The sequence below is a fragment of the Zingiber officinale genome, chromosome 1B (assembly GCF_018446385.1).
Source record: "Zingiber officinale cultivar Zhangliang chromosome 1B, Zo_v1.1, whole genome shotgun sequence".
Lineage (NCBI taxonomy): Eukaryota > Viridiplantae > Streptophyta > Magnoliopsida > Zingiberales > Zingiberaceae > Zingiber > Zingiber officinale.
In genome coordinates this window covers 8,692,137-8,704,834 of record NC_055986.1, presented here as the reverse complement: position 1 = coordinate 8,704,834, position 12,698 = coordinate 8,692,137, and the positions used below count along the sequence as shown (strand labels likewise).

General features: G+C 40.5%; 2 protein-coding genes across 2 annotated transcripts; both read right to left on the bottom strand.

Moving 5' to 3' along the window:
* Positions 1–501: 501 nt before the first annotated feature.
* LOC122049272 lies at positions 502–3,412 on the bottom strand. Its single transcript, XM_042610682.1, has 2 exons — positions 3,121–3,412; positions 502–2,006 (listed from the first exon to the last, which is right to left on the bottom strand). Exon 2 carries the CDS (start codon positions 1,885–1,887, stop codon positions 871–873), a length of 1,017 nt encoding a protein of 338 aa, XP_042466616.1. The 5' UTR covers positions 1,888–2,006; positions 3,121–3,412; the 3' UTR covers positions 502–870.
* A 1,151-nt stretch (positions 3,413–4,563) lies between these two features.
* On the bottom strand, positions 4,564–5,613 carry LOC122038274 (glucuronoxylan 4-O-methyltransferase 2-like). Its single transcript, XM_042597969.1, has one exon. The coding sequence runs from the start codon at positions 5,517–5,519 to the stop codon at positions 4,659–4,661; it is 861 nt and encodes a 286-aa protein (XP_042453903.1). The 5' UTR covers positions 5,520–5,613; the 3' UTR covers positions 4,564–4,658.
* Positions 5,614–12,698: the final 7,085 nt, after the last annotated feature.

Genomic DNA, 12,698 nt, shown 5'->3' with positions numbered 1-12,698 from the left:
CTGATTTACCTGATCATCAGTAAAAAAAAATATGATAATTTTTAATAATAAGGGGGAATTAAATAATTATTTTAATAATAATATTTTTTTAAAAAAATCTATACTGATAAAAAAAAAGAGAAAAATAATTGTAACGAAAATAGATTCCCCTCCTCTCATTTGACTCGACGCAAAGAAGAGTATTTATTCTTTTCCCATCTTTTCATTTTGTTGTTTCCTTCCAAAATAAATCTTCATTTGATCGAGCTCCATCTTAGGGCAGCTTACTTAGGTAGATCAAGCTCGTCTCCAGCTATCATCGACTCGGATAGATTGAACGGAAGGGCAACAAATTTCTCATTCTTTTCATCGAAGGATTTTATTCAGTTCTAGGAACCAGAATAAATAATGCCAGGAGACCTCAAATTACACCGCTGTTCGAAGCATAATTGCCAGTCACAACGCACAAGCACTAGGCCACAGCTCAAGAAAAGCTATAGAAAGCTGTGGCGCATGAGAGGATTTTGTCAAAAGTGTGCTGAGAAACATTGAAACACTGATATTATCCGACTAAAGCATAGTAAGTAATGTTACAGAATCAAGAGGCAGCAGAAGAGAATAGGATGATAGAAAAATAGCAAAGTTAATCCAATTGAGCAAAAGGCAAACCATGTTTCAACAGTATTGCTTCATAATATCTTTTATCTTTTACAATCTCCATCCATCCAAAACTGTAGAACCTTCAAATAATAAAGGTCTTGAAAACAAGAACTTGGAGTCTTCCTATGGTGAAGCATGTTCTCTGGCTGTTATGATTGACCTGTCAAGTGAATGTCTTACAAGGCCATGTGAAAACTACCTTTGGAGCCTCTGATGCTACGACTTCATACTTTAAAAGTGTATGGAGGCACGCATGGGAGATTCATCACTGATTACATCTTGATGGGTCTGGTTAGATATGAGAGATACACCATCATAATAGTAATCATCATATGGTATCCCTTCGGTTTCAACATGGCCTACATTTCTCAATGCCAAAGAATCTGCTACAGGGAAATATACCAGCATGAATACCCCAACCGTGATGGAAGATAGCAGAACAAAGAACGCTAAAAACACAATGCCTTCATACAGCCAATTGCCTGGTGGAGGAAGAATGGACAGTGAGAGAAGAGCAGCCCTGGATGGAAGAATGATTACTGGCGTTACCAGCACATAAATCCTCCGACGCAGACCTTGGTTGATAACCAAAGACAACAGCCTTGTGCAAATGTATATAACATAGCCAATCAGCAGAACATAAAAGCACGCAAGAATTATAGTGCTTAGTAGGGGATACATGCATATAGTGTCACCATTTGATGAAGAACCAACATATCTGAAGAACTTTGCTATGTTTCTTTTCTTGGCACTGCTCTCTTCATTGTTATACTTTGGTCCAAATGAAACAAGGGCAAAGTGCATGGAAAGAATCGGAATGCAACAAAGAAGCACATAACTTAGGGTCTTTCTGTTCCATCGAGGACTAAGTGTGCCAGACTCCTGCAATGCAGCATGCAGAAGGAATGATAGCAAAAGAAACATGCTTGGTTCTGCAAATCCTAAATTTGAAACGACATAGAACTTGCAGATAGTTTTCTGCCATGGTTGATCAGAGACAATTTTAGATTTCAGGTAACTCAGCCTGATGATCTCTCCAAAACCCCACCAAATACAGATTATAATTAGAATAATACGGCTAACCCAGGGCCCATTAAAGTAGTTCAGCTGCGGATAATGCCTTCTCCTGATGCAAAATTGGAAGTACAAGGAGTGGAATATGCATACTAGACCAAGGACAACCGCGAGCAAGACTAGGGAAATTGTCAGTATACCAAATACATCGGTGGTAAGACGTGTCAGGAGCATCACCTGAAAAACAGATTCCAAGCATGCTATCTGCCAGGATCAAATCCAAGAAGACCCAAAAGTATGTTCATATATTTGCTCCGAAGCAAAGATGTATTTTTCACAAGCAACCAAACAAGCTGTAGCAAATTTGTCAAATTAGTTCTCCTGAATCATCATGCAACATAAGAATATAGTTTACTTTATCAAAATAGAAACAGTGATTAAAGTTGTCTAAATCTCAGGTCTGAATGGTAAGACAAACTAAAACAGGTTGGTCTTGCGTGTTCTTTTCCTTTGATACTCTATAAGAAAATAATTAGTGAAAATATAATTAGGAATGTGGGCATCCACCCAAGTGTCAGAATTTTTTGTTCGTCCTTAAAAAAAAATAGGTACAATGATAGTTGGAATAATATGAAAACCCTACTTCAAAGAGTTCATAGAATGAATCTAGTTGCCACAACATGACCATTGTATTAGTAAAACACTACAGAAAAATAATGAAAAATACCAACCCCCATAACCTTAAGTTTCAGGGAACTAAATTCCTTAAGAAGAGAAAAATGTCAACATCAAGTTACTTAGGGTTACAACATCAATACATTAAAACTTCTGATCTAATCCACAATCTAAACTTCAAAAATTCAAGACATGGAACACTGAGCAAATAACCAGAAATTCTAATGTAATGCAAGAATTACCCTGTACCTATCTGCAATATGGCAAAACAGACGGAACTGATTATTGGTCTTAGAAGAAAAAAAACAATAATTTGCATCAGAGCATAGTATGTTAGAACTTCATTCACCATAGTTCCATCTTCAAACACAGTATCCAATTGTTGACAGAGGAACAAATTTGTGTTTCCATATTCCAAAAACACATAGGAAGGTTTAATTGGACTCTACCTATTGCTTGCAAGTTGCAACCCAGAAATTTGAACAATTTTTAATAAATAACAAGCTTAAAGTAAATCGGTAAAACTACAAAATTTCTACAACATTCTTAGCAGAGTAGCTATAAAAATCAGAAAAAATTCAATTGGACAATGCAATGTCGAAGACCAAGACGTGGTAACTATTCGAGGGGGAAACCCTTCTTATTTTGAAAGAAGTAACTTAATGCCCATCAGAAACCCAAAACTGACATACGACCTAGGATCCACGTTCTCAACCAAATTACAAAGAATTTTCACCAAAGAAAAAGTCAAATAGACGAAGACAACGCGGAAGAAAAGAGAAGAAAATCTACCTCCCAAGCAAGACAATCGCAGGAACCAAAGTTACATCCCCTCCGGACAAGATCTCGGAGCTCCTCCCTTCTGGAGGCGGCCGAGAGCCAAATCCTACGGTCAGGAGCTCAAACGAGAGTCCTCGCAGGAGCCGACCACAGACGGCAGAAAACAGCAAGACACAAAAAGCCGCAAAGCGAAATCCTGGTCGGAAGGAGGAGAAAGCAAGAGGAAAACAATTAGTACGACGGGGAGAGAGGGGGAGAGGGGGAGAGAGAGAGAGACAGAGGGAGGGAGGGAGAAAAGGTAGGAGGAAGAAAAAAAAAAGGTCGAGGGAAGAAAAGCCTGGTGACAGGCTGTCATTCCTGGACATGGTAAACTCACCAGCCGCGACGTGGAGCATGCAGCGAAGACGAGCGCGTGGCCCCTCCTGCCGTCCATCGTGTATCGGACGGCGGATCCGTCTCCACAGGGTACGGCGCGGGGTTTGCGTTAAAAAAAATAACTCTTTCACCCCACTGACGTTACCCGGACAAACTACCGGCGCTGTAAGCGGAGATTAGACGTCGGTCCTCCTAGTTTACGTGGTAATTATGGAAGAGTACACGCTGGGTAGGAATCGCAATAAATACATCACTTTGCTGTTTGAATTATTCGGCCATCGCAATAAATAATCCAGCTGTAAATTAATTGAATTTAACATTATATTATTCTTGCTTAGGGGTAGACAAAATTTCAAAGAATGCTTCTATTATTATTAATTATTATTATTATTTTATATATAATGTTATTTTATTAATAAATTAGAAAAAAATCATCCATCACAATATTAATATCCTCATGTTCAAAAAAAAAACTTTATTTTCATCACCTGTATGTAAAGTATTACTTTTTCAACTCCCTCATATAAATATTGTTACCTAAATTGTCTCTCAATTTTTTTAAGTACAAAAAGTCAAAATTGAATACAAAAAGTCCAAAAACGAATATAATTCTTCTTAAAGTCAACACTTTATATTAAAATCGAGTATATTTTCTATTAAAATTGTCCATCTTATTTTTTAGGTATAAAAAGTCTAAAAACAAGTATAATTCCTATTAAATTCAGCACTTTACACTAGAATCCAACATTCTATAATAGGATCGAGTATATTTTTTATCGAAATTAACCCTCATATTTTTCGGTACAAATAGTTTAAAAATGAGTATAATTCCTATTAAATTCAGCACATTAAACTAAAATCGAATATATTTTGAGATGAAAAAAAATCGTATTCAATTTGATAAAAAATATACTAGATTCTAATTTAATATACTGAATTTAAGAAGATTTATACTGATTTTTATATTTTTTTTTACCTAAAAATATCATGGACAATTAAGTAAATATATATGTCTGAGGAATGAAAATAAAAATTTTCATGGATGAGAATTGTAAGTAAAGATTTCTTTATCAACAGGAATTGCATGTAAAATTATTCATATTTTTTAAAAATATTTGCCTAAAAAATTTCGGAAACAATATTGAAAATACAGCGATTTGACATGAAGATTGAAATCATGGGCAGAATTTGATTCCAGGGCTGCCTCTGTGGCTGGGGATGGTGAAGTGCCTCAGCTTCCCAACCTCCTCCTTCATGTACCCCACGCAGAGGAAGGCCATGGAGAACCTGTCCTCCACCGACCTGTCCACGTCATGGACCATCACGTCCGTCGTCCCGCCTGCGCTCCTCCCTCGCGCCACCATTCCCGCCGTATATATCGCCCCCATCCTCCCGGGCGCATCCGCCACGTACCCCGTCGGCGCGTCCACCATGATCACGTCCCACTCCACCTCGTAGAACGCGCTCGGCAAATCAGTCAGCGCCAGCTCGCAACCTGATGGCCTGCTCGACGCGCCTCCTCCCGCCTCCTCCGCCACCGCCCCCGTGCAGTCGCTGGACTTCCCCTTCTCCATCAGCTCCTCTGCCTCGCGCACCTTCGTGCCGTACCTGACGTGGTACGCCTCCAGAGTCGGGAACTTCTTGGTCACTCTCGCAATCCACTGCTCGTCCTCCTCGAGGAAGACGGTGCGCCCCCCGTGGTTCAGCGCGCTCCACATCAGGCTGTCGTGGCCTAGGCCGAAGACCAAAAAGTTGCAGGGGGACCTCCGCTGCAGCACCCGCGCCGTCACGGACACTTCCTCCAGGGTCTGCTGCGGTGTGATGTTCAACGTCGCGTAGTGTATGATAGAATGCGCCAGAGAAGGCGGGATCTTCGCGCATCCATCCCTTTGATCTCCTGACGCCGGCGATCGATTCGCCACGGATGAGGACGAGTTGCTGGCTGGCAGGAGGAAAAAGAGGAGGAACACGGCGACGACGAATCCGAGGAAGAGGAGCTTTGGCTTCCCAGCACTGTTTGAGCTCTTCAGCTTCATCGCAGAGGATAGATTAGCTTGGGGGAGCTTTGGACATCGGCATGGAGTTTTATGGTGAGTCGATGGGAGTCGGTTGGATACGTAAAATTGCAGCATTCGGATTGATACGGATAGGTGGCCAACTCTTTAGATGCGGATGTAACTTATTTGGTGCATGGTTGTGGAAGAAACTCGATCGTTTGGTGACACTGAAGTATGATACACAATTAATATTTATTTATATATTTATATATCTTTCATACCAGCTAAGATAGTTTATTTATTAGTTACCAAGTTTTATAAGATCAAAGTATATCCTCTTAATGATCATAATGGAATTAGAAGATGTTAATTCGAAAATATATGGTGCATGTCATTTTGATCGTTCATGGTTGAAAGAAAATGAAAATTGATTGGACAACATCATCGAAAGGGATGCAGTATTTTATTTATGCTGTTATTTTTTTATAATAAAATCGGGTGCAAGAGATGGCCATACATTTCTTAACAGTACGCAGAAATGCAATCAGAAGTTCCAAAAATGAATATGGAGACGCTTCAACTAGAGGCTAAAGCTGCCTCTTAACCACTTTTTGTCCAATTGTGTTGCAAATCCATGAACGGAATGTTTCGATGTTTTGATCTTTTGAGATGTATCGCGACCAGCAAGATTTTGGTGTCTGAGACTGGAAGTTAAAGTTAGAAGAAAGAAGGAAGTAAAGACTTTAAACAAAGAAAATTGCAAATGGTTTCAAGTGTAGTGACGCCTGGACCACATAATAACAATGCTGACAAAATGCTTATCTTCAAAGGGAACTTATGATGTGTCAGATCTGAATTTTCTTAATTTCATGTTTTCAGTGTAACAAAAATCCTGTGTCAAAGACTGTTTCTTATTCTTGTCGAAAATTCATCTTTAAGAGGGTAATAGATGCTCCTTTGATAATTTTGCATAGTGAAGCACTCTGTTGATGATTTTGCCTTACGAACTGTCAGTAGAGGTCCAGTTGCACATCGTATTACGTATATAGATAAGCACAAAAAAAAACACATGTTAGGAGTTAAAGACGGGTCAGAAAGAAAACGACTGAACTTAATAATGAGCTAGCTGACAATTTACAGATAAGCAAACCCCAAATGTTTCATTCCAACTCTCCACCAAAGATATGATCCATCCCCTATACTCGTAATACAACGACATGCATCCTAACCATCGCATCCCATCATGAAATAAATATTTATCCTAAAATTAGAAAAGAATTGCAAAAGATTGGTATATCAGGTACCTGCCTGGCTGCATCCCCATACAAATTAATGCGGCGGATATCAAAAACCTCCTCTTAGATTAAGGAGATCAATTATGGAGGTCAAAGTCTAAAAAGTTAATTTAATTGAACTGATCGAATCATCCGGGACGAAAGGTACAATTAGATGATCGATTTGACTCAGCAGTTGGTCTATCTAACTCTAAGAGCTCAGCTCATAGATTTCACACTTTGCTCAGTCAACTCAATACTTTCACTGGGTTGGTCGCCCTAACCCCGGGGCTTAACTCCTCTAACCCCATACTTTACTCAGTCATCTCATATACTTCTAGTTGATCGGTCTGCCCAACTCCAAGACCTCAGCTCCCCCGAACCCAGGGCTCAACTCCCTCCACTCCACTCCACTCCACTCCACTCAGCCAAAAGTTCCCTCCACTTCTTAAAGATGAACATATATTAAGAGTAGGCATTAGCAATTCGTCCGACCCGTAGGCCCAGCTCCCTCGATTCCACTCCTCTCAGCCAAAAGCTTCCTGACTCCTAAAGGATGAACATATAATAAGAGTGGCCTTTAGCGATCCATCTAACTCTTAGGACTCATCTCTCTGACTCAATGCTCCATTTAGTCAGATTAGCTCTCACAACTCCTTTAAATGGTTCATTCGACTCCAAGGGTTTAGCTCCCCCGACACATTGTTCTGCTCTGCTCTGTTTAGTTCCGCTGACCCGACTCGACCTCTCTTAATGGGTTGGGCCCCTAAGCCCCAATAGGCTCTATGCTTCATGGATTAACATCGTAATGAATACAATAGAAGGATTGTCAAAGCACGTGGAGCAATATAATTATACTAATATAGAATATGGATGATGTAATTGTTTGATATGGCAGAGATACAGTGATGTGATATTTTTCTTACGATGAACATTTTAGGATCGATTGCAAGTGAGGGAGGGGGGTGAATCACGTATATTAAAAACTTTCTTTTGGATTTTTAAAATAAGCGCACAACGGAAAGAAGCAAGTAAAAGAAGGCAAAAAAGAACAAAAAACATAACACTATTATTTTTACTTAGTTTGAAACAGACGACGACTCCTACTCCAAGACCCAGATCTTTTGGACCTTTCCAACAGATAATTCATTAACAATCATAAAATTAGTACAGATAGAGAAAATGTAACAGCTTACACTTTCTAATACAATAATAAGTAAAAGTAGTATTTAAATTATATCGACAAAGTAAAGTTAATCTTGAGTTGCCTTGTTTTTGAAGATTCCTTAGCGCTTAAAAAAAGCAGCACTAGCACGAGATGATCACAGAAAGAATAGTGTGGTTGCTTCTTCAAAAAAGAAATATTATCTTTTTTTCTTAGATATTTAGCCTCCTTTTATAGATGAATTTGCTCATATCATATTCATTGAATTCGGAATAAACTTTCAGACTTCGAATTTTACAGATAATTATGTAGAGAAAATTAATTAAATAATTCGGATCTTATTCATCGCTTTGATTTGGTCTGATTTGGTTCGGTCCGGTTCGATTTGGTCTGGTCCAATTTGATTCACTCCATCCGCTTGAGACGCTTCCAATCACTGGTTCAACACAACAATCTTCCGAAAGTCATATCCTTTGACTCCGAACTCATAAAAATGCTCCATTCGTTGCCATGCATGTAGGATTCAAAGATTTACGTATGTATCTACACGTTTTCATCATCTTTGGTAAAATCAAAACAGAGTTAGAAAATATATGTGCGAATAATTTATATATATTTATCAGCTAGATTCTGTCTTACCAAGACCAGGATCTAGTTTTAGTTTCAACCTAGATTTTTAAAATGGATCTAAGTTGAACCAACACCTATAGTCTTACTAGAACTCGTCTTCACTAGATCTCTTTTCTCCAGTACTTACCTCCACTTACTATTCGCAAACTTACTTGACTCTAATCTCTTGACCCACCAGTGTTGGGTTTTTCGGGCCGCAAAAACCGTTTTTTGGCGTCGCGGAAACCCCGAAACCCCCTAGCCATTGGATCCGTGCGAAGAAAACTTTCGAAAATACGAATACGAGTTTCAAACGATGATCTACAGTAGATCTACTAAGGAAAAAATATTTTATACATTCGATGCGTGCCCTCACAAATCCCGCTCGTCCAACGGTACGCCGGATCTCGAAGTTGTCAACGTAGACAACTCTCTAGTGATATCCACACGAACAAGATGTGTTCTCTAACACTCAAGGATAGAGAAGAGAGCAACCCAAGTGTGCTAGCACTTTCTAGGGCTCTCGGATGGGATTGGAAAGAAAAATAGAGAAGATGAAATACAAGAACACTCTTCTTCTTCTTCTATGTGACAATCACTCTATTTTCTTTCATGAAACTCAAAAACCACTCACCTTGTTTCTTCCTTGAAACTCACGGCCAAGAAAGAGGAGAGGAAGAAGAGAATAGCTAGAGGAAGGAGATGAAGTGAATGAGAGTTAATTCACAAAATGAAAAATAAAACTCTCCACCATTAGCGTGGCCGGCCACATGAGATTTGTAACTCCCTCCACATTAAATGTGGAGGCTATTAAGAGGTGATTTGTAACCTCCATGATGTGGCACACATATGTAACTATGATGATGTGGAGCATCATCATTGGTCCACATCTTGCCAATTCACTAATGATGTGGCAAATAGTCAAGTCAAACTTGACTCTCCATCTTCCTCTCAAGTCAAGTCAAACTTGACCAAATCTCTCCCATGGTTGATCTAATCCAACCATTTGATTCAAGCCAACTTAATCTAATTCATTAAATTAAGTTGATTTAATGAGTCATAATCTAAATTAGACTCATTGAATACATGAATCAACTTGAGTCTAACTCAATTAGCCCAATTTGGATTACTCTTAATCCAATTTGATTCATCAAATGAATCTAATCATCTTGGTTCATCATATGAACCTAATCTCCATCCACTTGTTCTTTGTGTGTGACCCAATAGGTTCTTGTAACGTTGGCAATGCCCCTAAACTCATTTAGAAGCATAAGTAATGAGCGGTATCTAGCAATACATCATTACTACCCAAGTTACAAGAATGTTGAGATCCAACAACACCTTGTGACTACTAATTGTGACTCCTCACAATATATGACAAGTGTCCTTCTATCATAGACATCTAGATTGATCAATGTGAGGCATAGACCGTGTCATCCTCTGATCAATCTAAATCCTGAACTCCAAGTAGACTCACTGAATAAAATGAGCTCACTATCTCATATTGACTCATTTGGGCATGGTCATGCACTTCGTGGTCTCACTCTATCAAGAATACCGATGTCTCTCCCGTCATAATATAAGGGATAGATCCCATCTACATCACTCACATCCCTCCGCATAATTTGTTACATACCCAGTAATCGCCTTTATAGTCCACCCAGTTATGGGTGACGTTTGACGAAACCAAAGTACATAACTCCTTATGTAGGGAACCATGGTGACTTCAGGTATAAGGACTGATAGTCATACTAATAGCCACATGAGAAAGTATATGACACTCATATAACGATCCATGATACTTTCTCATGGCGGGTCATTCAGTATACATTCTCTAATGTATACTCATGTGTCAACTTGATATCCCTATATCCATGACTTGTGAGATCAAATCATCGAGTTGACCTACATGCTAGTCTTATTGCATTAACATTGTCCATGAATGTTAATACTCGACTAGCAATGATTTAGAGTAGTGTTCCCTATATCATCTCACTATCGATTCAACCAATCGATTGATATAGGTAAGAACCTTCTACTCAAGGACGTTATTATACTTAGTTTATTTGGCACCAATACAAGTAAGTGTTGGTGCAACATCCCTCAGGTCAAGGTTGACCTGGTTAACCAAGCTGAGTCTTGGTTTGGGTTTAGATGTTTGACAATAAGATATTGATCGAAGAAGAGTCAAGTAGGTCAAGGTTGACCGGATACTTGACTGGGAAGTCCTAACTGGCAAGTTAGGCAGGTGAAAATCCTGGTGAGTGAAGCCAGGTGAAAGTCCTAGTGAGTGAAGCTAGGCAGAAGGAAATCCTGGTGAGTGAAGCCAGGTGAAAGTCCTAGTGAGTGAAGCTAGGCAGATGGAAAACCCTAGTGAGTGAAGCTAGGTGAAAGTCCTGGTGAGTGAAGCCAGACAAAGGAAATCCAGATGGATCAAAAATGATCGGACATCTGGTGTTGGGAAGTCCGAGTAGGTCAAAGGATTGACTGGATACTTGGCAAGGAAGGAAATCCAGATGGATCAAGGATGATCGGACATCTGGTGTTGGGAAGTCCAAGTAGGTCAAGGGAGTGACCGGATACTTGACGAGTAAAAGTCCAAGTGGGTCAAAGGGATTGACCGGGGAGTTCTGGCAGTCAAGGGAGTGACCGATGCTAGGCATGATGTACCAACAGTCAAGGTTGACCGGATGTTGGTTAGAGGTTTGGGACTTGGTTTTGGGCAAAATCGCGCCGGATCGATCCGTGGATCGATCAGGTGGATCGATGGATCGATCCATTCTTCCAGGTCGGATCGATCCGTGGATCGATCGGTCCCGATCGATCGGGAGCGATCCGATAAGCGCCGGATCGATCCGTGGATCGATTCTCTGGATCGATCCGTGGATCGATCCAAAGCCTCCCCGATCGATTCGGAACATTCGAATCGATCGGGATCCGACCGTTGCGTCGGGTTTAAAGCCGCAGGCGAGCGTGGTCTTCGGCAATCTTTTTACAAGATCTTCACCGATTCATTCCAGCTCTTCACCAGCTTCTCCACAGCACCAGTTCTTGAAGGTTCTTGGAGGCTTTCCAAGTCAAGAGGCGGATCCATTGCAAGAGGAAGAAGTTAGGGTTAGGGTTTTCACTGCATTTCTTGTAAGCTTTTACTTAATCTTTACTACCCTTTCTTCTTCTTGTACTGAGAGTGTTGTAGGGCTTCTCCGCCCTCGGTAGTTACCGAAAAGGAGGGTTTCATAGTGGAGGGTGCGTGCGTGGTGTGGATCCTTGGATTAGTCACCTCCTTTGGAGGTGGATACCAAGTAAAATCCTAGTGTTAGCGTGGTTGTATTTGTTTCTGTATTTTCCGCTGCATATCCTTGAAGAAACAAGCGACGAGCACGCGACGAGCTATTCACCCCCCCTCTAGCTACTTTTGGTCCTAACAAGTGGTATTAGAGCAAGGCCGCTCTTCACCGGAATCATCGCCGGAAGGGTCAAGCATATCAAGAAAAGCTAGAGGGTGAAGAAGTTGGAGCAAATTCTTCAAGTTCAAGATTTTATCAAGCTCAACTTCAAGATGCAATTCCAAGATGGACTTGGATTTGACACAAGGGTGGCTCCACCATACACATCCACAAGCTTCGATTCTTGGAAATCAAGAATCGAAACCTTTCTTATGATGGAGATAGAGCAATGGTTTGCTCTAATGGAAGGCTTCGAAGCTCCAACAAACTCCAAGGGCAAGCTTCTCAAGAAAAGCAAATGGAGCTCGGAGAAAATCCAAAGGTGCGAGGCCAATGAAAAAGTGACCAAGCTTTTGGTCAACTTATTGCCAAGCACCATCCTTTGCAAAATTGGAGAATTTGAAGATGCAAAGGACTTATGGAGCAAATTGGCCAAGCTTCATGAAGAGATCCCCTCCACTGTACAAGAGCAAGAAGAATCCAGAGAGGGTGACTCTTTGGAGCAAGACCAAGAGGAGGATTCCGAGGTTGAGAGATGCTCAACCTCCGAAGAAGAGGAAATCCAAGAAGCTTCATCCTCAAGGGAATGCAACGAAGGGAACAAGGAGGGAGCATACTCCTTGTTTCATATTCAAGATGATGAAGCCTCCACCTCTAGGATTGAGGGGGAGCAATCCTTGGTGACACCGGATCAAGAAGAAGGAGAAGCTTCTACATCCGGGTC